Here is a 26,861-nt window from a genome sequence, read left to right as displayed (position 1 = left end):
TCTTCGCTCGCATCATACACAAACTCCTTCACAACTACCGACTTCATCTGCAAGCATTTGCCTGGCACATTTAACCAAAATCTGTGTTACCTTGTTTGCATTTATCATTCTCTCTCTCCTTCCTATCCCACTTCTTCTTTCTTTTCATCAAACGAATTCATCTACTTCACAAACAGCACAGCTGCTGTTTTCATTCTCCAAATTGAAGAACATCCCCTTCCTCAACTCGTCTCTTATGCCTTCTCCATGCAAACCTGCAGCGCACAAACATCTATCAGTGCGGCTTCAAACGCTGCTGACGTAAACGTATCAGTACCTTCAATCATATTCGCTGACTCAAAAGGAAAAGCCATCTCCCACTTACACGTATCGCTTCCCACATCTTGTCCCTCACATCCAAGCAGATTCCACAAATAACCCAGACAGAAATGGCTCCACTCAATTAGAGCATTTAGAAAAGAAGCTACGTGATGATATTATTTCTCCCTCTCCTCCTTCAAATGTTCATCCAACTGAAACTTTGCAATTGGTGCTATCTCTTCTTCTTCCTCAACATCACCTCCACCACCATCTGCAAAAGAGTTAAAAGAAGCAAAACCAAAGTCATAATGCTTATTCTCTGTGACCATATTCAACAACTTCTTAGTACTTAACTGAACATCAGCTCAAAAAGAGTGGACAATCTGAAATGCTCTTCGAGGCATCGCTCCTGCTTGCTCATCCTCTGTATTGCATTCGATTGTATCAACGTTATCAGCATCAACACTGCCAATACACCTGTTCCTGCCGTCTCAACCATCGACATTGCCATTCTACCACTCAACCTCACCTCTCTTTCAATCTGCTTCGTCTGCCTCATCTGCTATTTCGCTTCTGTTGCACCTCCAAGCAGACACAGCATCAGCTTCAGCTCGTCATTGTTCCGAATGTTTCACCCGCCCATTGCGCGCATGTCACTCAGCTGCACATCGTTGAAAATAATCTTCTGCATGTCAGGCAGAATCCCTTCTTTATTCTGCACAAGCTCCATTAGCTTTATCGTTGCCGTCTCATTCGAAACGCAAACTCAAATCATCTTCACTTCCATCGTTCTGATATGTACTTTCATCTTGTGACAAAACCCCTCTTTCGTTGAATGCTTGCGCCGATGCTCCTTTCACACTGCTCTTTCTTCTTTCTTCTTCTTCTTCTGCCTCAATCAACCCCTCAACATCCAATCCCGATCGAAGCACTGTCTCAAACATCTTCTCCTCTTCTTTCTTATATCTCGCTTGCTTCTTCATCTTCACTTTCACATTCTCCACAAGCGCCACACATATCCTCACACTCCTCTTTAGTAATTCTTCTCCTCTTCCTTCTCCTCTTCCTTCTCCTCTTCCTTCTCCTCTTTTCTTCGCCTTCTGCCCCAACTCCACCAGTCTTGCTGGCACAGGCACCTGCTCCACTGCATTCGGCCCAGCAAACAAAGCCGGCTCTGAATTATTCCTCAAACAGCCTCACATCATATGCGCCCAGAAAATTGTGGTTAATCATCAACTTCTTTTTCCTTGCCAAACTCAGCTGAATGGCTTTCACAGAAAATTTCTAATCCTTTTTGAATTGTGAAACAGTCATCTCCTCACACAAAAATTCGCCGTATCGATCGCCAAGCTCTCAGAATTTCTTCTTCTTCTTCTTTAAGCAACTTGCTCAACTCCTCAAACACATCTCAACACTCTTCAAATGCTCTCACTTTAGCCTCATGATTCTCCTCCTCATTCTTCTTCTTCGTCTTCGTCTTCTTCTTCCTCTTCTTCTTCCACTTCTTCTCGTTCTTCTCCTTTTAATTCTTCTTCTTCTTCTTCTTCTTCTTCTTCTCCTTCTCCTTCTTCTTCTTCTTCTTCTTCTTCTTCTTCTCCTCCTCCTCCTCCTCCTCCTTTCTCCTTTTCTTCCATCCGTTTTCGATCTCCCGCCTCACAGACTTAGATCCACCTCCACCACCTTCGCCGCCACATGCTCATCGTCTGTCACCACTGAAACAGAATTCCTTACCTTCACTGCAATCACCTCCGTCGAGATAACCACACACCTCCTCTTCAATTCCATTGTAGCTTCATTCAACTCAACCGTTGTTGTCTCCCCCCAAAAAAAGATGTTCTTCAGTTCTGCGTTCATCCCATTCCCTCTCCCATCATCCTGTTCATCATCTTATTTCTCTTCATCTCCATCGAGACTGCCATCTTCTCTCCGCTTGCTGCTCCTCCACAGATCGTATCCCCTACAACTGTGCTCACCTCCTTCCTCCAAGTCTTCTGCATCACAACCCTATGTATCTGCTCAGACTGCGAATCCATCGTATTTCCCAGCGGCGCTACTGACGACTGCCTTCACTGGATGTTTTCTTGATCTGTGTCCAGCCTCTTTTCCGAAGTGAAGAACGACACCGCTACCTTTGCTATCTGAAACCTTGTCTTCCTCCCCTCATCCAACCCCGTTAGCTGCGTCTCCGCCTCAGACGCGCGATCAAACACACTCACAATAGTCTATACTCACATCATCACCTTGTAATTACTCAAAATCTACCAGATTTCCTGCTTCTGCTCCTTCTTTGGTACCCAAGTCTTCTCAACACACTCCGCTGTTTTTAACTTAACATTTTCGCAATCATCTATGTACCATTCCAACCTACGCTGCCACTCCATTGCACAACTTGTGCGTATGCTGTAAGAAGCATGAAAAGCATGGAGAATCAGCTCCTTTCAATCGATGCAGATACCACAACCAAACTTGCGCTCCTCTGCTTTGTGCACGAATCGTTCGGCAAGAACACAAAACTCGTATGCCAAGTCTTCCACAATCGCCTGCTTCATCCCTGCCATACACTGTTGCATATGTAACCAAAATCTTGCACGGCTTTAGCGCAGAGCGCCTCTTCGGTATTGTGCTTCCGGTGAATCTCTTTCAGTTGACCTCCACAGCTGCCCGACTTCTTGGCTGCAGCATGTTCAGTTCGTCCAGTACAGTCGCAGGCCGCTTATCCGCTCAACACACACCTTATTCGTTGACTGCCTTGTTGGATCAGAACACTTCCCTTCAGCTTACCAACAGATTAAACAGCAACGAGTCCTCCGCTCTTCTGCTTGAATTCTTCTATTTCTCCTTCTTCCTCCGCCTTTTCTCGCTCCTTCAGCGATGCAAAATCAATTGCCACTGACGATAATGATATATCCTCTTTTATTATCTCAGCAGTCACTAGCGCCTTCCTCACTTCTTCTTTCTCTCTTTCTCTCTCTCCCACTTTGCATACTGCAGCATTTCGCCCTATCACTTAGTTGAACAGCTTCTCCACCACACGCCTCAACTGCAGCGATCGTGAAACCAACAGCTCATTCGCCTTCCACAGCAGCGACAAGTCAAACAGATCGAAGATCAACTGAAACGCAATCACATCCACAACTGTAAAGATCCTCTTACTCCCCGACATTATGCCCTTCAATGCAACAAGCTACAGAAGCGACTCCACTTGCGGAACAGAAAGCATCGCCCACCGCGCTATTGCAATAACATTTGCTATGTATGCACGCAAGCAACATCAGGCATCTCAATCCCTTAGCACATCTCAGCATCATTGTCAGACTCTAATTCCAATTAATTTGTCTCGGCTGTAACAGAAGCATCTGAAAGATCAATCAGTTATTTATCAACCAATGTCAAAATAACAGCGAAAATAAATGTGACTCAAGAAAAGAATTTTTATTACAAAATATGAGTAATCTTTTAAACCTTCATAATTTAAATGTTACATCAGTTAAATATAATATTCTGTCTGATATTTTTGTTATTGGATTTTTAATTGTTTTTTGAACACACCTGTTTAAATCTAGAGCAATTTTTCCTTCCATGAATTGATATATTTTTTTAATGAAAAACGCAAGGAAAAAGACAAATCAAGCAACTTTTCATCTATTCTTATTCCAACAAGTATAAATGATAAAAATTTCGTTATATTTTTAAAAATCAAACGAATATTCAAACGAATGCAATGAAAAAGATGAAAACAAAGACAAATAATAAATTAAAAACAAATGAACAGAAAAATGATATTTATCAACGCTCAAACGACGAAAAATATAAATGTTGACGAAATATTTGCATATTAGAAACTCAATTATTGTTGATAGGAGCAAAAAAAGATAACACAATAATAAATATAATATAAAATGGGAACGGAATGATCGAAATCTTGTGATCTTTTTTGATCTTTTGTGGGACAAAATTAAAGTCATGGAACTTTTCAAAAAAATTTTGCCATATTTCACAACGAAGATTTGACGTGGGATTGGTTTCACATGGTTTTTTCAAAGGCGAGGTTTTTGTGTGCAAGAAATGCCGAAGACGGATGACAATCCAAATGAACGATAAGAACTCTTGATATTGGAACTGTTCTTGCCGCAAAATCAAAAAATCTGTTTTGATGGGACTATGTGTTCAAAGAGAAAAATAGGATTGGGAAAAACTTTTTGAACACATTTGTGACAATGGGTTGGAATTTCTATCAACAAAACTGCAGAATTAATAGGCATTTATCGCAATACAGTTGCATTTTGTGCAGGCATTTTTAGGGCAGTGTGCATGAAGATGTGGAATTTGAAGCAAATACATATTGGAGAAAAAGGAAAGATCGTCGAAATCGATGAAGCTGTCTGGCGTCGAAGAAAGAATTGAAGGGGAAGAAGAAAAGAGCAAATTTGTTTGTTTGGCGGAGTGGAAAGGCTTGATGGTGGAGGAGCAGGACCTCGATTTGTGATGATTGTCCACAACAGAACAAAAGAAACGCTTCTTCCAATTATTCTTGAACACATTAAGCCTGAAGCCATCATCATGAGCGATGAGTGGAAGGCATATGAATGCTTAAATACGTATGGATATCTACACAGAACAGTGTGCCACAAAAGGAATTTCGTTGAGCCGGTTACAAAAGCATGCACAAACACGATCGAAGGTTTATGGGGAACTTTGCGAAAAGCATTTCCACCGAACGGAGTTCGAAAATCATTAATTGCAGATCACCTTGCAATGGTTTTGGTCAAAGCCTCGTAAGAATATAATTTCTAGGAAATATTTGAATTTGTCAGTGAATACGAGATAGAAAATGAAAAATATGAGCAAGTGGAAAATGATTCAGAAAACAGCGAAGAAGAAACATCGGGCCTGTCACAAGAAGAAGAAAAAACTTCTGATTACGAACTCTAAAAATTTTTTAATATTTATTTTGTAATTTTTTCCCATAATATATTCATTTTTTAAGGTTTTTTACCCCCACATCACACACTTATTTCCAATAAAAAAGAAATGCATAAATCAACACTATTCCATATTAACAATTGCAATATACAAGAAATTAAGGAATTCCAGCATTCCCGTATTTTCAGCATATATAATTTTTTCCTCGATTTTTTTATTTTTCTAAAAAATCTTTTCCATAGGAATGAAATACAAATAATGACATAACAACAGAAAAAAGTTTGGAATAAATCGTTGTTTTTTTCATTAATGCAAGAATTTTGCTCCATATCTTTAAAAAATAACTTTCAAATGGCCAAATAAAAAAATATTTGCATTGGGGCAATAAAATTATAAAAAATAAATGAAAAAAAAAGTCAAAAAAAAGTTAAAAAAATATATGTTCATATCTCTTTTATGTTGGGACAGAGATATTTTCTACAAATGGAATGAACTTAACTCAGACATCTTTATGAGCCAAATGTCTTTCATAAATGTTTCATAAATGTTCCATAAAATTTCTAAATGCACTTTCATTCAGAACACAATTTGATTATTCAAAGAAATTTGAGTAAATTATAACTACAATTTACAATACATCGCACAAATACATTAGCACCTTCCTTTTTTTCTTTTCTTTTTCCTTCTCATCCCTCCAAGAAATCCTCTTTCTTTCTTTCTATATCTCTTCTTACTCCAGACTTTTCTAAATTTTTGTGCAATACTCATGCACTTTTTGTACAACCCAGATAACTCATCACAATCGAAGAAAAATGAATTCATCATTTGACCGTTCAAACGCATTTGGTTGAAGATGACTTCAAATTGCTTTTCAATTTCTACAGTCTGCTTCTCCAACCTTTGGTAAACTGATCGTTCTTTTACCAATTCATCGGCAAAGTTCGATGATTCAATTATTTTCTTGGTTGTAATTTGAGTTTCTCTTTCGGGCTTTTTTGGCATACTTTCTTTTAATAGCGATTCTTTTCCTTGTCGAATTCTGCTTTGATGCTTCTTTCCTTTTCTTTTATTTCCGATGGCTGTTTTTGGTTCTTTTTCTTTGGCTCCAAAGAAAGAGCAGAAGGCGTTCCCATCGCATTGCTTGTTTGTTCCCTTTTCTTTCTCCCTTCTTCTTTTTGTGCGCCTCTCTTTTTCTCCTCCTTCTGCTCTGTTTGCATCATTTGTGTCAGAGTAGCATCAAAAATACGAAGAGATATCATCATCAAACGGGTTTTCTTCCATAATTTCGTCTCCAAAGAAGCCTGCATCAGCTGCAGTGGACGAAGCAACAGAAGAAGAAGAAGAAGAAGAGCTTGAAGAACCAATAGCTTCATCATCCTCCATCAACCCATCAGCTTCATGTGCATCAAGAGTTGAAAAATCAACTTTGTACCTCAACAACCCACCAATTCCACCAAAACCTCTGCAGAATTGAGAACCTTCACTGCTTCTGTTTGTCACAAAATGAAGAGTGCATCCATATTTCTTGTAGTTTAGCACAAACCAATCTGTGAGCTGCTCTTTTGACACTAATATCAACTCCACTCCTTTCTCATGAAAGTATGAAGGATCCTTCTGCTGAGCTGGTGTCAGATACACTATCGAAACATCACCAGTTGTTGGATGGCGAAATTCAATTCTATCAATATCCAAATTTTCCCATACGATCAATTTTTGAACTGCGCCCATTTCAAGTCCTGCGATTGTATCACGGATTCCAAACACAAACTTTCCAGTATCTTGTCCGATTTCGTCGAAATACTGTTGAAGGAGTGCTTTTTCTTGCACAAAATGAACGTTTGATAATGTATCAGAAGCCAAATTAATAGCCTGATTAAATCCGTTCTCTCCTCCATAGGCGACATCAACAATCTTAATAATTTTGGCTTGGAGACGCTGATCAAAGGTCTCGCTCTGAGAAAGTTCAGTCTTGAAATCAGCAGAACCTGCAAGAACAAGTCCAGCAACATTAACTTTGTCATTTGTGATAAAGCATTGAACTGAAACTTCTGCAACTCGACGCACATAATTGTGACGCTTTTCCATTCTCAGACGTGCAAAACGAACAGAAGACTGTCCTCCTCGCCCATGTTTCTTTGGCAAATCAACAGTAAACTGGGTGATGATGTTTCGTGTGTTTCCTTGCAATGTACCAAATAACGCACCATTACCATCCATGATAATGAAACCAAACTTGTCGTCTGATTCCAACAAAGTTCCGAGAGGTTCAGTGTGGAATTTGTTATCACACAAATAAAGAGAAGTGTTGATTGGTTTGAATGGTTCAAAATCAATTGTGATTTTCTTTGGTCCCTTATCTGTAGAAATTGTTCCGCAGAAAATGCACAGTCCATTTGGTGGGCATTTGTTATAAAGCTTCAAACGTTGTTGAGTTGACACAATTGCTTCGAGAACACTTAATCGATTGACTCTACTTTTGATGTTTGACGCTGTACCATACTCTTCTGTAAGCATTGTTTGAGTTTGTGATAGTTGAGTTTTTGGTGCTAAAATGAGAGAAATCATGCTTGTTCCTTCTCCCTTTGCATTCTCCAAAGTTTTAACCAATTTTTTAATTCTCCATTGCTCGATGCTTCTTTCTTCTTCATCCAAAGATTCGGTAAATCCCGAATTTTTTCCGCTAGACATTTTATCAAATGTTAATAAATCTTTTCGATCAAAATAATTCCAAGACTGATCAAATTTCAATCTTTTGCATGATGGGCCAATTTCAGTTTGTTTTTTATAATATTGTCTTTTTTGGTAGGTAATTTAGTTATTATTGAACAATGTCAAAATGTTCATACATCTTGAGCATTTTTTTCGAATGAAAATACTTCTTGTGCATTTCTTAAAAAAAAGAGAAAGAAAAAATTTTTAGAAAATTTCTTTTTAAACTTTGAACTTGCAAATAGAAGATCAAATATTGCTTAAAATGAAATTCAATTTGATATGTCCATTAAAATATTAAACTGAACATAATTCATTAGATTTTCAAAAAATTCATCAACAATTTGACAGTTATTCAACGATACATAAAGAATAACAACAGAAGTATTGATTCATAAAACATTGAATAAATTACACAAAATTTACCAATGGAACAAATACTGTCAAGAACATAAATACTTTATTTGCAGTCCAAAGTTATAAGAAAATAAAAACTTGAAATATTCAAAGAAATGCATTTAAAATATTGATGTGAATATTGCAAAAAAAATAATATTTAATTTGTCGGAGGTTCAATAATTTTAAATTGAGCCTGATGCAAAAGCTGATCATTTATAAACAAGCGAAGTTCATATTCTCCAACAGGCCACGGCCTAAATTAATAATTATTTGATTAAAATGCACCACACAAACAAAACAAACCTCGGGAGTTCAGCATGTGTATCAATAATATTCATCAATAAGCTAGTCAGATTACAAGCAACAATTTCATAATTTGGTGGCTAAAGAAAAGAAAAATCTAACAAAACAACAAATTAAAAAATCAAGGCATACTGCTAAAAAAATGTGTTAATTCAATCCCCAGTTATGCGTTAATGAATACATAATTAAGAAATCGAGAAAGTGCAAGCAACCACATACCAACACCTCGTGAATCACTTTGAAATTAATATTATTTATATAATAAAAAAACCCTTAAAAATAGTCTAATAAAATATGTTGCATACTTGCAGACCCAGACAACTCGACCATATGATCCAACCTTTAGAAAATTTAATTATAAACAATTTTTACTAACATAAAGCATACCAAAACGTGCGAAAGAACGCAACGAGCATGTATTTTATTGTCTGAAACAAATATATCATAAATTTAAAATGAACATTTCACTCAAACCTGTTGTGAAAAATACTCCATCAACGGGTTCGCTAGGTGCTCCATTTGCGTCAGATCTCAAATAAAATAGAAAATGATATTTATCATGAAAGTGATGAAATAATTCCACTATAAATTTGTGGTACCTGTAAAACGTCACCGATTCAACCTTTATTGGTTTTGAAGATTCTCCATCAGTTTTTGTTTTTTTGTCAGTGTTGATGCAACAACCCATGAATAAATGAATGATTCTGTTTATGGGAGAAAAATATTTGATTATTTCATTTAAAAGAAGATAAAAAATTATTAATAAAAACCAAATAAATAGAGATATAAATTAAAATATCTATTTACGACGTCACAAAAAATATTTGGCTTCACAAATAAATAACTATTATTAACAAACAAGCTAATCAATAAAGATAAATCTAATATTGGTAGCAGATATTGAATATTTCATAACAACTTCAATTCACACAATTAAGCATTGTCTCTCACTTTAATGCAGCTGTTTTAGGTCTTTCCACTGTCTTTTTTTGCGCGTTGTTATGTGAAATGGGTCTCGACAGCACAACTCCATTGTCAATTAATGCCACGTTTTGCTCTTCGTTCACAGTCTTCACACGTCCCTTTTCGTATTCTCTCGCAATCAAATCAGAATCTCTCGTAAAGAATATGGTCTGCCCAAAGTCAGCCTGCTCTTCTTCCATTTTTCCTCCATTCTTTTCTCTTTCGCAAGTAACATTCCTATCACCTTCTTTTTTAAAACCTCCTTTTTTCGACTTGCGGAATAATTTCTGCCGAGCAGGCGGCGCCTTTGCCAAGTAACCCCTGTAGATCAGCACATCATCCACACTCAGGCTGAACTCTTTCACTCCTCTTTCAGGCGTCTTGCTGTAGTTCCAGAAGCGGACCATTGAAACACACTGGGGCTCATTGAACACCAGAAATATCTTGTTCGTTGTGCCTGGCGTGAACGGCGCCAGCCACATGCATCGGTCAACATGGGTGGCAAAGGGAGGCGTGGTGATGTTTGCTAGCGTCCGCGGGTCGTCCTCCATTCCAGGCAGGTCTGTCACATCACACGGCAGACAGCACAGATAAGAAGACGGAAAGCGCTCAAACGGAACAAACACACTTTTGGCGGAGGGGCTGCTGAGGGAATGACGAGGAGATGGCTGAGATGACTGAGATGTTGAGGCTGTAGCATGTGTTGAACCAGGAATGGATCCCTTTGCACGGTGACTGCGCAGCGTGCCTTCCAAATCGCTGTTCCGCAATCGCATCGACGCATTCAAGAGCGTTTGTGTGGAGTTCATAATACCCCAATTGAATGCCATCCCACTCGATGACTTCGATGACTTCGATGATTTCGATGACTTGTTTCCCATCTGCACAAATTCGCTCAATGTGCCTGTTCTGACAGCTGGATCGCAGCTCCTCTCTTTCTGTGTCTGCAAATCCAAAGGGGTTCCATCTGCACCGCAGAACTGAATGCCACACAAGCCAACGTAAAACGGATCGCCCCACGTTGAATGAATGGTGATGCACCACACAAAGCCACTTGGGAGTGTCACTGTGTCGTAATCCTGCTGAAATCGAGATGGATCGTGAGAAGGAGAGGAAGAAGAAGTTGAATCAAAAGATCCCAAAGAAGAGGATGGTGCAGGAAAACGTGCATGTTGGTGCTTGCCACCGCAGTTACTGATCATCTTCAGGCGCTCTGAAGAATTATCAGCAAAGCAATCAAATGTGCCATTTGCATCTTTCACTTCTGACTCTTTCTTCTTTGTTGCACCAACTTTCAAATCCCCATCACCCTTTCCAATGCTAACAATTCCATTTTTCTCAGCTCTTTTCTCGGAGCCCGTCTCAGTTCGTTCAAACGAGATGTACTGTGAGAGAGGCAGCCACCCCAATCCTGTTCCCTTTCTGGCGATGAATGTGCCAAAGTAGCTGTCATCCAGAAACACTGCAAATTCTTTCACTCCTCTGAACGACTCTTCGTAGCCTTCGCCTTCTGACCGCTTCAGAAGCATTTCTGCCTCTTCTGAATCGTCGGTAGAATCAATGGCATTTTGTGAACTTTCATCTCCTCCTTCTCTGTACCCTTCTTCATCTCCTTCCTCAGAATTCCCGTTTTCTCCTCTTTCTGCTCTACCACTGCCTTGCTTCTGCATAATGTGGCAGTACATGTTCATCCCGTGCCTGTTCGCATTGTAGTTCCACAGGCGCAGCCCAGCCAGCTGCGTGGGTCTGTTCAATTGCAGTGTGATAGTCATCGATGGATCGCCTTGCACAAACGGCGCCAGCCACATCTGCTTCCCGTCAATAGAGCCAATCGGATCGCCGTCGATCGGCAGATGCAGCAGGCGATGAATCCAAAGCTTACCTGGCTTTGAACGGAGCGTTCCTGTTGCTTGCAAACCAGAAGAATGATTCGGAAGGCAGAGTGATCCATCCTGTGTCTTTGAAATTCCTGTCTCATCACACTCTCCATATTCATTCGATGCATATTCTCCATTGTTTTCATCTTCGCCTTCATCTTCATCGTCCTCATATTCACTTGGTTCAAACAACGAGAGCTCCTGCATTGGAGTAGCGATGTTGTGTGGCGAGAGCTGTATATCGCATCCGCTGCTGTCAACAAGCGAGACAGCTGTGAGTCCGACGCGAGACGGGTCGCCCCAGTTGGAGTGGATGTGGATGGAGATGGAAGACGCAGACGGCAAGACTGGATTTTGCACTGTGAATCCAAAGAGCGAGCGGGTTAGACGGCACGGGTGCATAAATTCAGTGCCCTGTGATTCGTCAATTGGAGAATGAATTGGCTTGTTGAGCGTCGCAAGTAAATGGGACCGAGAAGCAAATTGCTTCTTCGGCTCTTCAGAAGTGCTTTCGGTTGCTTCATCTTGCTGTTCTTCGTTGCTTTCAGCAAAGGAAGCATCATTGTTGCTAGTTCGCCCCATCACCTTCTGAAGCTGCTTGGCAATGAATTGTGTGTCGGTCAAGGGTTTCTTACTGACTTGGCTGTTCCATTTGATTCGATCGTCAATTGTCTCCTCATCAAAAGGAGAAGTGAATATCTTGTGTGTTTTGTGTGTTTCAGATGTGTTGCTTTCTTCATTGAGAAGTGAAGAATCGTTTGCTCCTGTCTCTTTCTTTCGTTCTTGCTCGATTCCTTCAATTTCTTTTAGTAATTGCTCTTCTTCTTCTTCTTCTTCTTCTTCTTCTTCTTCCTTTTCTCCTTTTCGTTTAGCTTTATGTGATTCAATAGCATTCCTTTCATCATCATCTCCTTTGAGATCTTCTTCTTCCTCTTCTTCCTCTCCTTCATCAGAAAGTCCACGCGTAATTGGCCTCTCCGAAGCAATCACATCTCCATTCCTGCTGAATACCACAGCAGCTGAAGACGACGAAACAGAAGAAGAAGAAGAAGAAGAAGAAGCAAACGAACCTGTGCTTTCCATCAAGGGAGACACAAAATACGCTGTTTGCTGAGATCTTAGTGTTTGATGGGGAAGCTGTGTGTCTCCAGACGATACGACAAATGGCTCAGGCTTCATTGTGTGCAAGGCAAGGAACGAGGAAGTGGCCCCCAGCTGTTGCGGTGCTGGCGAAGTGGAGAGAGACAAAGGAGCAAAAGCAGAAGTGGCAGCAAAAAGAGAAGTGGACTGAAATGGCATACGCGACGTGGAAGAGAACGGAGAGGAGAAAGGCTGAGACGACTGTGGGGGTGGAGTTGGGGGCTCTTCAAACATGGCTCCTTCTGTATGCTCTGCTTCTGTGCATTCTTCAGACAGCGCTTCCTCGCTCTTGTCATCTCCATAGCGAGCATAGTGATTGAGATCCTTCACATCCACAAGAACATCCATCTTCCGTTTCTTGTCGCTTGGCGTGGCTCCTGAGCCAGCTCCTCCGCGTTTCTTCTCTCCTTCAGCTGGTTTAAGAGGTATCTTACTCATCTCTGTTTCTCGCTTCGCCTCTTTGTTTGTGAAAGGAGATGGTTTTTTAAATGGGGTTTTTGATTCTTCACTTTGCTGTGTTTCTCTTTCTTTCCCTTTTTCTCCTTTGTGCTGGTGCCATCCAAACATGAACCTTGTTGGGCCATTTGGCCGCAGTGTGTTCAGAAGAAGACGAGAGTGGGGCGATCGAACAGCTGCCCTGTTCTTTGGGTGCATAAGACGAGGAATGCGCGACGGAGGAGGAGGAGTACGGAACGGCGTTTTGGGGGAGATGGCTTCAGAAGAAGACGAGGACGAGGAAGAGGAAGAAGATGATGACGACGATAAAGCAGACAGAGAAGGCGGTGGTGGAGTGATAGATTTTGAAATGGAATGATTGAGTTTCTGTTGAGAGGTTGAATTGTGGTTTGAATTGAAGGGAGTCGGGGAGAGATGGTTTCTGTGAGGTGGGGTGTGTGCTTTGGGTGCGGATGATGTGTAGTGTTCCATTTTGGATGCAGAGCGGGGCTTCACTTGCTGAGAAGCTGGTTCGGAAACTGAAGCAGAAGCAGAAGAAGACTGTTGAAATGACGAAGGTGCTGGCGAATCAGCAATCCTTAGCAACTTTCCCTGAGAACTGCGATATGGAGGTGTTAGCTGCCTCAGGTGTGGTTGATTTGCATTTTGCAGGTCTTTGAGCTGAGATGATGCAGATGCGGAATTAGGTCTGGAGGAATGAATGTCTTTGGGATTAAGTTTTTGAATTGAAGAAGATTGTGGAGATGCTTTCTTCAATCCAACCTTTTCAGAAGGTGTTGAAAGTGAAGTGGGTTTGATAATTGAAGATGGAGATGAAGACTTTGATCTTTCTTGCTGAGGCAATTGCACGATAACAGTTGCTCCTGATTGTTTTCTCAAAGATGGAGAAAGCGGACGAGTGGAAGAAGATTTTGTCGGGAGAATTTCTGATGAAGCTTGTTTTGACTTTGATGGCGATGCTGGCCTTTTCAAATCAGCATTAAAAGAGAGAGGTTGAGTCCTTCCCAGTCCTGAAGATAGATGAGGAGGCCATTCTTTTGATGACGGAAGTGAAATAGATGTTGTAAAGTCACCAACTACAGTTCCAGTTGCTTTAATGACTTCTCCAATCCAATGGGAATGACCATTAAGGATCACTTCCAGCTTTCGAACACCTTTCTTTGTATCAAGCGGAGTCTTGTTATAATTCCACAATTTCAAAGTTTTTGGTAAAATAAAAGCAGTTTGAGAAGTCAAAGGATATCGAATCACAATTTCTATTGGAGTTCTTGGAATATCTTTGAATGGTGCTCTCCACATATGTTTTTCATTGGTTGTATTTGCAACTCCAGAAATTAGAAGAGACAATGTTGTTGATGCAACTTGAAGCGAAACTGCTCCAAATGTGGGAACAACCAAATGTGAAGCAACTTCCAATGATGGAGCAGGTGGAAATTTCGTAGATCCAACCTGAAGGGATAGCATGTTTGAAGAAAGGCGAATAGGGTTCCTTGACTCATCAAACAAATCAATTTCAGTCAATCCAACTTCCGTAGGATGACCCCAGTTTGTATATATTTTAATTTTTATTTCCCAAAGGCATGGCGTGACCGATGAATGTTGCTCAACGGCCATTTAACTAAAAATTTGCAAAACAAAAACACTTATATATTGTTTCTGGTTTATTTGATCGAAAAAGATCGAAAGAAAGTTTCATTTTTAAAAATGGACACAGCAGGAGATGAAAACATCTCTGTTCAACTGCTTTTAGGGGATCTTCGTTCAGAGCTTATTGAATATAAATTGTCATGTGCAAAAAGGCTTACGACAATTGCTCTTGCGATTGGACCGGAAAGAACAAGAAATGAACTTCTGACTGTCCTTCCGGGTTTATACATTGAAATTTAAAATTTTTTATGTCATCATTTGAATTTCATTTATCTTTAGATTATTTTGACGTTGATGATGAAGTTCTTTGCATCATTGCAGAAGAATTAGGATCCATGATTCCTTTTCTTGGCGGTCCAGAATATTTCCGTTTTCTTATAACTCCTCTAGAAAAGCTATGTCTTGTAGAAGAGTTATGTGTTACAGAGAAGGTTTTTTCCATTTTGTTGTATCATATTTTAAATGGAATAATTTTTTTTTAATAACAGGCTGTTTCGTCTCTGACTCTTTTAATACGAGCTTCCACTTCAGTTACTTTGGAGCGCTTGTTTATGGAAATGCTTGGGAGAATTTTAGGTGGAGAATGGTATTCTTCAAAAATCAGTTGCTGTGCACTGATCGTTGCTCTATATCAGCAATATCCAAGTAAGCGAGAAAAACTCATCTCCATGTTTGTTGATCTTTCTCGAGATCCAACTCCAATGATTAGGCAAGCAGCTGCAAAAAATCTTATTGTGTGACTCTCCATATTTTATGAGAAAGTTCAAAATGTTATTATCTGAATCATAAACGCAACTTAGAATTTAATTCCATTCCTTGATGGACCAGGTCTGGAGCAGCAAGCGCTTCCTATGATGAAGAAGCTTAGCGAAGACGAAGTGGACATTGTGCGAATCTGGAGTGTTTCTGTGTGTGTTGCCATTGCGCGTGTTGTATCTCCTGATGATATAGCCAATTCAATTATTCCGCAATTGAAAGTGCTCTGGACAGACAAGTCATGGAGAGTCAGGCAGAGAGTGGCAGAGTCATTGAATGATCTGGGTGAACTCACAAAGACGGATGTTCTGAAGAACGAGATAATAAACGCTGTTGTGCGCTTGCTGAAGGTTTGATGAGTCTTTCTGATTGTTCCTGATATATTTTTTCAAACTTAAAACTTTTTTTTTGTAATTTTCATTCATTTTTTTTTTTTTTTTTTTTGGAAAAAAAAATATTTTACAACTCGTTTTAGGATGATGAAACTGAAGTTCGAGTTGTGGCTACAGCGCAGCTGAATAAAGTCGCATCTGTTCTTCTTCCAACACCTCCTCACATCGCCTCATCATCATCTTCTTCCTCCTCATCCTCATCTTCCTCTTCCTCTTCCTCTTCCTCTTCCTCTTCTTCTGCATCCTCCGCATCTCCAGCAGCCGCAGCGCCCACCCCCTCCACCCTCTCCTCTGTGGAGCAGCTGTTCTACCGCGAGGTCTGCCCCATCCTCCGCTCCCTCACCCACGACGACATCCTCCGTGTCAGAGAAGCAGCCGCTGAGCAAGTGGCGCTGTTAGCTTCCTCCTTCGCCCCGTTCAAAACGCTCTCTGAACTCATCCCGCTGGCAAAGGACATCCTCAGCCGGACAGAAGAGGCCGGTGAGGTGAAGCTGGCGCTGCTGAACAAAGTGGACACGCTGATCGCCGCAGTCGACGGGACGCAGGCAGTTGAGCTGCTGACAGGGCAGATTGATTCACTCGCAAACAACAGGCAGTGGCGTATTCGGCAGGCAGTTATTCGGCTGATCCCGAAGATTGCGCGGCAGATGCAGGAGCTGTCGATACTCACACAGGACTTCTTCAGCAACACGCTGCTGAAGCTGCTGCTTTCTCTGTTGTCAGATTCTGTGTGTGTAGTCAGAGAGACAGCGGCGGAGAATCTGAAGGAGCTGGCGCTGCTGATGTCGAACGAGTGGGCGATCAATGTGATTGTGCCGTCCATCCAGACACTGGCAAAGGAAAGGAACTACTTGAGCAGACTGCCCGCACTCTCTTGTGTTAAGGTTGGTGGAGCGGTTTTGAATGTTGGTTTTTTTTTTTTAATGAAGTGGTTTTGTGGAGAATGGTAAATACCCCTGCGAAATACAACGTTAAATTGCCTTTTTGTTTTTTTTAAGAATATTTAAAATTTTTTTTTGGTTTTATTGAAACTCAACATTTATTTTAATTTATTAACAATTTTTCTTTATCATACCTTTTATTTATTAATTTTTCTTTTCTTTTCTTTTCTTTTCTTTTCTTTTCTTTTCTTTTTTTTCCCTGAATTTCATTTCGTTTTTACCCTCTTCTCTCTTTTCTTCCCTTCCAACCACATCCACTCAGTCTCTCTCCTCCGTCTTCGAGCCCAGCGAAGTGGAGCAGCATCTTCTCCCCATCGCCCTCAACTTCACCCACGACTCTGTCCCCAACGCCCGTTTTGTCTGCGCAAAGACACTCGCCATTCTCTCGGCGCGTGTGTCGCCTGCTGTGTTGATGCAGAAGATCCGCCCGGCACTGGAGCAGCTGACACACGACAAGGACACGGATGTGAAGTTCTTTGCAGAGCAGGCCATTCTGGATATAGACAGAGGGAAAGGGAAGATATGAAGAAAGATAAAAAATTAATATAAATAAAAAAAAACATATATGAACAACAGCTACTAAAACTGCAACAACAACAATGTTATAGCTTTCATCATGATGATTATTTGAGCAAGAATTACTTCAAATATAAAAATGAATTTGATCAAATAGTTTTTAATTTATTTTTTCCCCTGCATGTCACACTTTTTGTTCGTGTTAAACTCAACAATAGACACACATCAAAAACAATAATATTGAAAGTTCTTTATGAAACAATGAAATTCTTTTAAAAATATCTTCAACAATAATCATTTGGATTTGCGAATACATTTTTGAAATATTTTGGGTTTTTTTTTGAATCTTCTCGTTATTATCCTTCATCAAAACTGCTCTTTAAACTTCAGAATAAAAAAAAAATTCTTAAGAAAAATAAATATTTTTTGTTTCACAATCATTTAAAAGTCTGTTCATTCTCAATCATTTGATGATAAATAAAAAACAAAACAAAGGAAACAAAATGAAAAGGAAACAACAACAAAAAAAGATCTTTTATTTGTTTTTTCAAAAATAAATTTTTTTGGTTTTCATTTTTTCTTTATTCTTCAACAAAAATAAGGATGTTAATGGTTCAAAAAAAAAATATCTATACGAAGGTGAGACATTTTCGGTATTCTTGACAACTAAATTTTTGAAAACAAAAATTTGAAATGAACAAAATTTGAGCGAACCATAACATTTAAATACTGCAACACCAAAAGTCAAATGGATCTAACCATTAAATAATTTTGTTGATATTATCAAAATAACAAATAAAGATGTCTGCTGTTACAGTTTGCAGTAATCTTATCTTGTTTTTATGATATATTATAATAATCTACATATTATTTATTCATTTATGTTATTTGTCAAACTATTTTTAATTATTGAATAATTATTTGATATGAATGCAAATGAATGGTTAATATTTGCTTGTAGGATGTTAAATGTGTTGTCATAGGAGACGGTGCTGTTGGAAAGACGTGCATGCTTATGTCTTACACACAAAACAAATTTCCAGATGACTATATATCAACTGTTTTTGATAACTATGAATCTTTGCAAGTTGTTGATGGAAAGACAGTTCACCTTCAACTTTGGGATACTGCAGGGCAAGAAGAATTCGATAGATTAAGATCTCTTAGCTTCCCTGATACTGAAGTTTTTCTTATTTGCTTCTCAATTTCTGATCCCGCTTCTTTTCAAAATATTGAAGTGAAGGTTTATTGATTTTCATTTTATAAAGAGTTAACATTTTCCTGTTGAATTGAAGTGGTTACCAGAGATTAGAGAATTTATTATTGGTGTACCAGTCATTCTTGTTGGAACAAAGGGTGATTTTAGAGATGCGCCTCCAAAAGGCATTCAATTGGTTCAAAAAGCAGATGTTTGCTTTCCAACGAAATTAATATTGAATATCTTTTCTTCTTTTTCTTTTTCTTAATTTAGGCCGAGCAAATGGTTAAACGCTTGGGACTAACTGCATATGTTGAATGTTCTGCTAGAACTCAGGTGAACTTGTCCACTGTTTTTGAGATGGCTGCAAGATCTGTTATTTCGAAAAACATTCAACCAGAAGCGAGAAAAAGTGGATGTTGCACCGTTTTGTAAGAAATTTGTTATGTATTTTCGCTATTTTGTATGAATTATTCAAGATGTTGTTAACATTTTTGAGAATGCAATTAAAGCATTCTGTTTGAGTTACGACTTTGTTGATTTTGCATTTTAAGATTGTGGTTTAAGTTGCATTTTCATTTTTCAGTCCGCAGTTTTTGAAATTAACTTTTTCTTTTAAATTTTAATTTTTGCTGATATTTATTTTTTAATCGTGATTACAGGACTGAAGCTGTCATATCACATTGCTTTCGATTTTTCTTTGAATTTTTTTAGTATTTTTTCGTTAAAAGCTTGTTTCCATTTACTTTTTGTTTTTAAGTGTTAATGTTTTGAATTTATTTGCAAGAAAGAAAATGTGCAAAAGCATTTCAACAAATATCTAGAGTCTTAGTTATTTCTCACTTATATATCGTGAAATGATAAATGAAATAAAAAAAGTGTATCAAAGGCGAAGTTACATACTTGTTTCAATCAAAATAAATATTAACGTGAAATGAGATGCAATTTGCAAAAGCTCTTCTTCATGTCAAACCATGCTCTTTCTCTTTAACAAATATCAATCGATATTGATGTTTTTGCTGTGCATTTCTTGAATAAATATTTGCTAATTGTCTTAAAGAAACTTAAATGCTAAACTCAAAACAAATAATTTTCCTTTCCTAACAAAACATTTACATCATCAAACATAAAATAAAAAAAAGTCAGCAAAAGTTAATAAGAAATTGCATACGTCTCAGTAATTTTTCAGTTCCTCAAAAACCTGAATTGAACACTTGCTTCGGACGTGCAAACACATCCTTTCCGCCTCCAGAAATTCCAAGTTCATTGTCTTCCTCCTCATCTTCCATTTCCTCCTCGTCATCATCATCCTCTTCATCATCATCCTCTTTATCAATGATAGTCTTCGGGAACGGGAATCCAACAGACACGCCTGTCTTCTCTGCATACAGCTGCACGCACGCTGTTAGAGATTCTGGAAACGGGCTAATATCTCTAACCTCACGAGCCGGTGCTCCGTCCAGTGACAGCAACACACGCTCCCGCAGGCAGTCGAGATACACATCTATTGTCGATCCCTTCCCCAATGCATACTTCTCCGTACGTCTGAACACTCGACTCTCCTCCCCATTCACATACACTCGCAGGTCCAGAACATCCACAACCACCGCGCCCACTGTCTGTGTCAGCGACAGCCCTGGCATCCACACTTTATCATCCACAACCCCAACCACCAGAGGCGACCATCCGTTCCACTCATCGATAATAAACCTCCACATAAATCGCCCACCTTTCATAGCGAAGTTGCATTTACCCTGCTGGAATCCAACACCAGGGCTGCAGTACTCCACTCCCATTCCCGCGTTCACTATACGCAGTCCTTTACTCACCTCATCCTCTCTAAACGAAAACCCGTTTCGCAAATACATTGGTGATCCTTTCACATGAACATGCAAATGCTCGTGAACACTCCCATGCGTGCTCCCACCTGCGCTCGTTCCTCCATTTTCATCTCTTTTCTCTGAAGATACACTTCCACTCCCATACGGACTTGGTGTCCGGCTCACTTGATCTCCGAGCAGAGGCGACACTTCTCCCCTTCCAAACACCCCTGCAGAAGATGGCAGCACTGGCATTACAGATGCTGCTGAACCAGGCTGAGGTGGCTGTGGTGGAGTTGTTGGCATTGTGACTGTTCCTGCAGCACCTGACAACAATGAAAACGAAGATGCCAATGCTGGATTAGATGCTGATGATGAAGCGGGAGTAGGCGATCCTGGCAGAAACACCGAAGGCGAGGTCACTTTCCCTGGTGCTGCTCCCCCAGTCCCATATGAAGTCGACATTGCACCTGGCACAAACGGAATGCCATCTCCTCCAAGATGGCCCAGCAATGGTGATTCTATTGAAGATGATCCAGACAACTGCGAGTCTGGAGTTCCCCTTCCATCATCTCCTGGTCCCCTCAATACAGGAGCCGCACTCATGTTCGAGCCAAAGCTGCCAGCCCCAACCATCGATCCCACACCAGCTCCTGCTCCGATCCCTCTTCCACCACTTAATCCCCACCCAATCAGTGGAGATTCTCCAAGTGACACGGGTGTAGTTGGTCCGCTTCCGTCTGCTCCCCAAACACTACGACGTTCCCGTCTGCTTGGCTTGTACACACTTACCTTGTATGTCCCAGTCGTATCCATTGTGAACACAACCACAAAGTGTGAATCTGCAAGTTCAGATCTTGTCATATCAATCCCGCGGTTGGCTGCCTCATTTCGATCCAACACACGGAAGCCGACCGCATGCTGGTGAACAATCTGTGTTCCTGTTTCGTCAACTTGGAAGCAAGTCACATGGATCCTGAATGCGCTCTTCCGAAGATGAGATGCAAGAGGAATTAGCGTTTGCGCCTCGCTAACCGCTCGCAAGCCAATTACTGCCTGTTCGTTAAGTCTCACCACGCTTGTTGCTAGTATCAACTCACTCAAGCGATATGAAAGTCGCCCCATCGGCTCCAGCCCTCGTAGCGCTTCAATCTGCTCGTTCTGGCGTAAAAGTCCTCGCTCCAGCTCATCTGCACGTCGCACTAGTAACTCGTACTCACGTACAAGATCTGCATATTTCACGCCCCGTATCATTTCATCAGCCGTACAGCCATCAAACAGCATGCAAAACATCCAAAAATGCAAAATATTCAAACAATCCGTCAAGTTAACAGTTACATTGTTCAAAAACATTAGAAATATCTCAAACCTTGCACACGAGTCGATTCGTTCTTTGCTTGTTCTCGTTCTTTCTCCTGTGTTGAATAAATTTGTTCCATTTCCTTTTTCTATTTCTGATCTGAACTTATAAGATATATATTTTTTTTTAATTTTCTTGAAAAATTTAAAATCATTAGACCTTTTTCAGTTTGAATAAATCACATGGTATTTGTCTAAACAAAGCCAAAAAGAAAGACAAAAATATGAAATGAATTGTTTTTATTTGAATTGATTGAGTCAATGCAGATTGATTCACTTCTGGGAAAGTGATCATATTTTTTGATTGTTTTTCGACTCTAAGTTATCAAAAGATTTCCATAAAACCATGCATTTCAAATGTATTTGAATCAAAAAATTTGTGATTTCTTTTTCAAAAAGCGAAGTTTCACCGATTCCACGTTTTCAAAATTCGATATTCAACATTTGCTGCTGTTCAAACAATAAAAACACAAAAATAAAAGGATATTCTTTTTTTATTCTTTATTGATGATAGATTTGAAATGTTTAAGGTAATTGATCGTAACAGATAAAACAAAATTTAAAATACATCAGAAATCCAAAAAACAATCACTATTGATATTTATATAAACTTTGCAATGCTATTAATAACTTTCATAATAAGAAATATGTTAATAGATAACGAAAATAGTTTTTTAAAAATTTGTCTGCAACGAAAATTTTTTTGAAACATCAAAAAATTCTCTCAAACATAATTAAAGCGAAGGAGAAATATCAGATTAGGAGAATTTGAAAAAATACGTTGACTATTAAAGTTTGAAGGAGCAAAAACATTCGCAATTTGTTATTTCGCACGTTAAAACAATAAAAATAACATCAATATTTTCGGACTTTTTCACATTGAAGAGCTAAATGCATACCAGTTATATATAGCGAACTGCCATGCGAATAAATGATAAAAATGTTGATAAAAACAAACTGCTTAGCATCAAAATACAAGTAAAATATTTAACAAATATGATCAAATTTGTTTTATAATTTTTTATTCATTGATCATAAACAAGATTGAGACAAATCAGAATTGATTCTGTCAATTCAAAAAAGTTGGATAAAATTCAAATTGATTTAATACTTGAAAATTTATAGAATAAAATTGTTAAAGTTCTATTATCAAATTTTTAACATGATTTGTTATTTGTATGAAATGCATTTGAAAAATAGGTTTGCAATTGTATATGTTTCAAGAAATAATTAATTTGGTGATTTTGTGTTAGATAAAAATCATCATAATTTTTTGTAAAAAATGTTAAAGGAAATAAAAAGAAGATGCTTTTATCATTGGCGAAAACATTATTTGTTGTTTTAATAAAGTAGTGAATTATTGATTTGACATGTGCATTTTTTGATTATTTGCCAATAGTTTATGAAGCAAAGTAATTACTGAATGTAACATCTCTGTTTCTTTTGACTCTTGAATAATAGAAGGATTACGCACAACGAATGCTTCTTTAATCATTTTTGCTTTGAACTGAAATCTGGACTCTGCAATTTTCTCTTTCAAGAACAAAAACAGAAAATTGAAGATAAATCGAATTTCTGGATAGATGGAAGTGAAAGAGTTGGAATTTACACAAAAAGGTGAGCTACACCTTTTATTAGAGAGATTGTAGAAAAAAGAATTACATTGGAAAGTTGCACTTAACAGTTGAAGATTGTCGAACACTTCAGATTATTGAAAGATATGTATTTAAAAAGTGGAAATTCTTTATTTCGCATGAGGATTGAGAAATTGATTTTTGATGAAGAAAATAGAAATAACGAAACAAACGAAAAGTTCATGTTTTTCTGTGGGGGTGCTGTCTTTTTATTCGTCGAATCTTTGTTTTTTCGGAAGATAAGGCATATCCATACATTTCTTGTTTAATTGAAGAAGATTTCAGAAAATATGATAATGAAGAAACACGAAAAGATGAGAAATATGCTTTGATGATGTTAAGGAGCATAAATGAGAAAAGATTGCGTTTATTCATTCGCATTCTCAAATTTGTTTGCTTGTGATTTTTGCTTGCAGACTATAAAAAAAAGAATATTATTTGACTGAAATCTAACGAACCGACAAACGTGATCAGAAATTTATCGATCTTTCATCTCACCTGTAGATCTATTGATGATTGCATCATTAAAAGAGTTCATAACGAAGAGGAATTGGAAACAGTAATCATGAATAAGCTGCATTTTCCGAGAGAAGCTGAAAGAGAAGTGAAGGTGCTTGAAGAATTCATGAACGCGAGTAATAATGAAGAGGTGAAACCAAAATGGATAATTTGTTGACGGTTCAGAGCACTAAAGATGTATTTTTTATTTATGCAAATTGAGAAGAAGAGAATGCAATGCATTTATTGGACTCATTCACTTTCCATTCGAATTGAATAAAAATGGAATTGGAATAGCCATAAATGAATGTTCAACTCTTCAAGAATAAATATCAGAAAAAGAATGCACTGAAATCACCGAACTTCTATCAAAGGAACTTCATGGGCCAGCATCAGCACATGAGCAAGCAGATTATTTCTGATACATTTTTCCTTCACTTTTGTAAAGACTAAATGTTCGAACGGAATGTGAAAGAGATGGGTTTTTAAGAAAAAGGGATGCATCATCGGGATAGGAAAAAAATAAAAAAATAATTTGTTTTTGTTGTTTTGTTATAAATCTGGAGAAGTGAGTTACGAATATTGGATGCAATCAAAGAAAAAGACAAAATTTAATATTAAAAGAAAATTACTTAGAAATACAAGACGAATGGAAAGAGTTCATTGAGAAAGGCAAAATGGTATGACTGAATGCAAGCATCCAACTAACTGAAACAAAACAAAGGATAGCATTTAAAAAGACGTACCAAACGCGGTGTTTAAAAGAGAGTCTCTTCTTTTTCAGTTCAGATAACTTTTCTTATTTCTTATTTAAAATCGAACGAAAAAATTTCTGGTTCAATTCATATTTTTTATTTCAATAAAAAGGAATAGAAATTATGTTAAATAAAGATATAAACGGTTTCTCCCTTCCTTTCTCTCTCTCCTCCATCACACACACCCCACAAAAAAAAATACCCTTCCCCTCTTCTCTCTCTTTCTCTCTCTCTACACATCTCTTGAATCCCAATCTCTTCTCACATAGACCGACAAGAGTTGGGGTCGTAATAGAGCTTGGCTGGCGGAGAGGTGACTGCTGTGAATTGGAAGGGGCGGATCTCAAGATTGGTACCTGACAGACGAAGATACGCTCCTTTGTTAGTGTCGCCCATATAACAAGGGGCAGAGAAAAGAGTAATCTGATGATAGGAGGAGGTAGGGTGTTCGATATATAGGAAAATTGAGAAAATAGAAATTGTATATATATATATGTATATATATATACCATAAATATCAATAATTAATAAAAGAAATCAATAGTAATGCATCATACAAGTTTTCCACCATGCTCTACCGAGTAGCCTGCTTGCCTCACTTCGTGTGACCTAATAATCATCTGAAGACCATTTTTCTCCAAAAATTCCTAATCACACACAACAATAATTTTAAAAAAAAAACATATAAATTAAAAAACTTCTATTGAAAATAAAAGAAATGAAAAATTTGCACACATCAGTCACATTAGGGCCAAATGAACAGCCAAAAGGTCTAAGAGAAGCTTTTTGTCCGGGAGTCTCCATTGGATCACTCCACTATAGCAATAAGAGTTTTAAAAAACAATATGAAAGTTAACAATAAAAATTTTGTAAATGTTAGCAAATTAAAAATATCGTCAAAATCGCAAACCAGCATCTGTGCCATAAGCTGGTCACCTCCTTCTTCGCCAGGTTCAGTAAATCTATTCACTCTTCGAATCTCATCCAGACGGACTGACATGCGCGTGAACAAGCCACCGTGCTGTCAGGCATCAAAGTTGGTTTTCAATTGATTTTTATTTACAATAATAAAAATTGATAATAATAAACAATAAGATGAAAAAAATTGATTACAATAAATTATAATCCTCAAAGCAAAGACAAACAACAACAAATATTCGTTTGTTGATAATCGCGCAAATAGGAAGAGCGTTGAAGATGTAGAGGAAGTTTTGATAAACGGCAGCATTGTATTTGTCCTCAACCTCGTTTTTGAATCCGTATTCCTTTGTGCACATTGCACTTTCATGATTTCCACGTAGAAGATGAACGGATTTTGGATATGCAAGCTTGTAAGCAAGGAGGACAAGTGTAAGCTTTTTATTATTTTTCAGATATCAAGTTAAATATATCAATGTATTTCAAAGAAATATAAAAAGCAAAATAAGCAAAAAATACTTCAGTTCCAAATGAGCCTCTATCCACCCAATCTCCATTGAATAAATATGGATTTTCATTTGAAGGAGGACCATTCAAATTGAAAATATTTAGTACATCATAAAACTGCCCATGAGTATCTCCCTAGGACATTAAATAACAAATAAATATCCAACATATAATAAAATACATATAATTTAGTTGTAATGCATTATTTAGCACTTATAAGCAAACAACAAGAGTTAGTTCTTTTCCCTCTGGAACAGTAACATCAATAATATTTGGAAGAGTTTCCAAAAGTTTCCTGCTTTGCGATAAAATCGCATTGACTTGAGATATTTTCAATTGCTTTTGTGCCTTTAGCGCATCCATTAATGTTTCTGCAAAGAAATGATTACAAATGAATAATGCAAAATTATCATCGATAATTTGAATAGATAATAAATTCTAAAAGGAAAATACTGCAATATTCAGGCGTGATATGTGCCGGTACATCAAGTGGATCTGAAAATAATATAGATCATATCCTGAAAAATGACTTAAAGCAAGTTGAACAAACCGGATTTTGGAACTTGGCGATAACCCTAAAAAAATGAAAAGAATTTTTCGAGACACATATAAAAATTCATAAATATGTATGAATCCAAACAGCTCTAATTGGTCTAGTCATCTTGAACCCGTGATGCTAAATAAGTGGTTTTCTACCCAAATTTTTAATATTTAGATCAAATTGATTTTTAGATCTTTATTTTTAATTATTGGCATATGATAAATAAAAATATATTTAATAAATATTACGCAACCAAACATAAAAATGTTTTTTTGAAGAAAAAAATTTCCATGAAAAAGTGAATGAACG

The 26,861-nt window shown here is 38.1% G+C and overlaps 9 protein-coding genes across 9 annotated transcripts; 2 read left to right on the top strand and 7 right to left on the bottom strand.

Annotated features, from left to right (window-relative positions):
• Positions 1 to 136: 136 nt before the first annotated feature.
• MONOS_2451 (uncharacterized protein) lies at positions 137 to 2,085 on the bottom strand (the record flags this gene model as incomplete). The annotated part of the gene is made up of 3 exons (XM_067872372.1): positions 137 to 571; positions 1,067 to 1,474; positions 1,962 to 2,085. The coding sequence occupies 3 exons, from the start codon at positions 2,083 to 2,085 to the stop codon at positions 477 to 479; spliced, it is 627 nt and encodes a 208-aa protein (XP_067730467.1). The 3' UTR covers positions 137 to 476.
• Positions 2,086 to 2,150: 65 nt separating this feature from the next.
• Positions 2,151 to 2,858, bottom strand: MONOS_2452 (uncharacterized protein; the record flags this gene model as incomplete). The annotated part of the gene is made up of 3 exons (XM_067872373.1): positions 2,151 to 2,364; positions 2,563 to 2,700; positions 2,767 to 2,858. 3 exons carry the CDS (start codon positions 2,856 to 2,858, stop codon positions 2,151 to 2,153), a joined length of 444 nt encoding a protein of 147 aa, XP_067730466.1.
• Positions 2,859 to 5,502: 2,644 nt separating this feature from the next.
• On the bottom strand, positions 5,503 to 7,941 carry MONOS_2453 (putative Eukaryotic peptide chain release factor subunit 1-2). Its single transcript, XM_067872374.1, has one exon. The coding sequence runs from the start codon at positions 7,909 to 7,911 to the stop codon at positions 6,460 to 6,462; it is 1,452 nt and encodes a 483-aa protein (XP_067730465.1). The 5' UTR covers positions 7,912 to 7,941; the 3' UTR covers positions 5,503 to 6,459.
• A 547-nt stretch (positions 7,942 to 8,488) lies between these two features.
• Positions 8,489 to 9,153, bottom strand: MONOS_2454 (uncharacterized protein; the record flags this gene model as incomplete). Its single annotated transcript, XM_067872375.1, has 6 exons — positions 8,489 to 8,585; positions 8,635 to 8,714; positions 8,854 to 8,870; positions 8,940 to 8,974; positions 9,022 to 9,062; positions 9,109 to 9,153. 6 exons carry the CDS (start codon positions 9,151 to 9,153, stop codon positions 8,489 to 8,491), a joined length of 315 nt encoding a protein of 104 aa, XP_067730464.1.
• A 428-nt stretch (positions 9,154 to 9,581) lies between these two features.
• On the bottom strand, positions 9,582 to 14,684 carry MONOS_2455 (putative protein JBTS26; the record flags this gene model as incomplete). Its single annotated transcript, XM_067872376.1, has 1 exon — positions 9,582 to 14,684. The coding sequence occupies one exon, from the start codon at positions 14,682 to 14,684 to the stop codon at positions 9,582 to 9,584; it is 5,103 nt and encodes a 1,700-aa protein (XP_067730463.1).
• Positions 14,685 to 14,753: 69 nt separating this feature from the next.
• Positions 14,754 to 17,576, top strand: MONOS_2456 (putative ARM repeat-containing protein). The gene is made up of 6 exons (XM_067872377.1): positions 14,754 to 14,937; positions 14,997 to 15,148; positions 15,206 to 15,451; positions 15,518 to 15,823; positions 15,949 to 16,749; positions 17,069 to 17,576. The coding sequence occupies exons 1-6, from the start codon at positions 14,775 to 14,777 to the stop codon at positions 17,330 to 17,332; spliced, it is 1,932 nt and encodes a 643-aa protein (XP_067730462.1). The 5' UTR covers positions 14,754 to 14,774; the 3' UTR covers positions 17,333 to 17,576.
• Positions 17,577 to 18,085: 509 nt separating this feature from the next.
• Positions 18,086 to 19,362, top strand: MONOS_2457 (Rac2f, Rho family GTPase). Its single transcript, XM_067872378.1, has 4 exons — positions 18,086 to 18,138; positions 18,284 to 18,565; positions 18,618 to 18,731; positions 18,794 to 19,362. Exons 1-4 carry the CDS (start codon positions 18,124 to 18,126, stop codon positions 18,953 to 18,955), a joined length of 573 nt encoding a protein of 190 aa, XP_067730461.1. The 5' UTR covers positions 18,086 to 18,123; the 3' UTR covers positions 18,956 to 19,362.
• On the bottom strand, positions 19,328 to 21,803 carry MONOS_2458 (uncharacterized protein). The gene is made up of 3 exons (XM_067872379.1): positions 21,710 to 21,803; positions 19,692 to 21,569; positions 19,328 to 19,620 (listed from the first exon to the last, which is right to left on the bottom strand). The coding sequence occupies exons 1-2, from the start codon at positions 21,777 to 21,779 to the stop codon at positions 19,714 to 19,716; spliced, it is 1,926 nt and encodes a 641-aa protein (XP_067730460.1). The 5' UTR covers positions 21,780 to 21,803; the 3' UTR covers positions 19,328 to 19,620; positions 19,692 to 19,713.
• A 2,559-nt stretch (positions 21,804 to 24,362) lies between these two features.
• Positions 24,363 to 26,710, bottom strand: MONOS_2459 (putative Serine/threonine-protein phosphatase). The gene is made up of 10 exons (XM_067872380.1): positions 26,652 to 26,710; positions 26,562 to 26,586; positions 26,465 to 26,506; positions 26,237 to 26,382; positions 26,024 to 26,146; positions 25,732 to 25,941; positions 25,497 to 25,607; positions 25,322 to 25,402; positions 25,144 to 25,233; positions 24,363 to 25,009 (listed from the first exon to the last, which is right to left on the bottom strand). Exons 1-10 carry the CDS (start codon positions 26,670 to 26,672, stop codon positions 24,848 to 24,850), a joined length of 1,011 nt encoding a protein of 336 aa, XP_067730459.1. The 5' UTR covers positions 26,673 to 26,710; the 3' UTR covers positions 24,363 to 24,847.
• Positions 26,711 to 26,861: the final 151 nt, after the last annotated feature.

This window comes from Monocercomonoides exilis, assembly GCF_001643675.1.
Source record: "Monocercomonoides exilis strain PA203 chromosome Unknown scaffold14-1859848, whole genome shotgun sequence".
NCBI classification, from domain to species: domain Eukaryota; phylum Preaxostyla; order Oxymonadida; family Polymastigidae; genus Monocercomonoides; species Monocercomonoides exilis.
Note: the sequence above shows the minus strand (reverse complement) of the source record. Positions and strands in the feature narration are given on the sequence as shown.

Bases quoted from the DNA above. Each gene is read 5' to 3' on its own strand.
- MONOS_2453 (XM_067872374.1), bottom strand. From the start codon at position 7,911: ATGTCTAGCGGAAAAAATTCGGGATTTACCGAATCTTTGGATGAAGAA.
- MONOS_2456 (XM_067872377.1), top strand. From the start codon at position 14,775: ATGGACACAGCAGGAGATGAAAACATCTCTGTTCAACTGCTTTTAGGG. The intron at 15,149-15,205 runs GTTTTTTCCATT...TTTTAATAACAG, and splicing joins AGTTATGTGTTACAGAGAAG to GCTGTTTCGTCTCTGACTCT. The intron at 15,452-15,517 runs GTGTGACTCTCC...AACGCAACTTAG, and splicing joins CAGCTGCAAAAAATCTTATT to AATTTAATTCCATTCCTTGA.
- MONOS_2457 (XM_067872378.1), top strand. The intron at 18,566-18,617 runs GTTTATTGATTT...GTTGAATTGAAG, and splicing joins TTCAAAATATTGAAGTGAAG to TGGTTACCAGAGATTAGAGA. The intron at 18,732-18,793 runs GTTTGCTTTCCA...TTCTTAATTTAG, and splicing joins AATTGGTTCAAAAAGCAGAT to GCCGAGCAAATGGTTAAACG.
- MONOS_2458 (XM_067872379.1), bottom strand. From the start codon at position 21,779: ATGGAACAAATTTATTCAACACAGGAGAAAGAACGAGAACAAGCAAAG. The intron at 21,570-21,709 runs GTTTGAGATATT...TGAAATATGCAG, and splicing joins CGAATCGACTCGTGTGCAAG to ATCTTGTACGTGAGTACGAG.
- MONOS_2459 (XM_067872380.1), bottom strand. From the start codon at position 26,672: ATGACTAGACCAATTAGAGCT. The intron at 26,383-26,464 runs GTATTTTCCTTT...ATTTCTTTGCAG, and splicing joins TATCACGCCTGAATATTGCA to AAACATTAATGGATGCGCTA. The intron at 26,147-26,236 runs GTTTGCTTATAA...TTAATGTCCTAG, and splicing joins GAAAAGAACTAACTCTTGTT to GGAGATACTCATGGGCAGTT.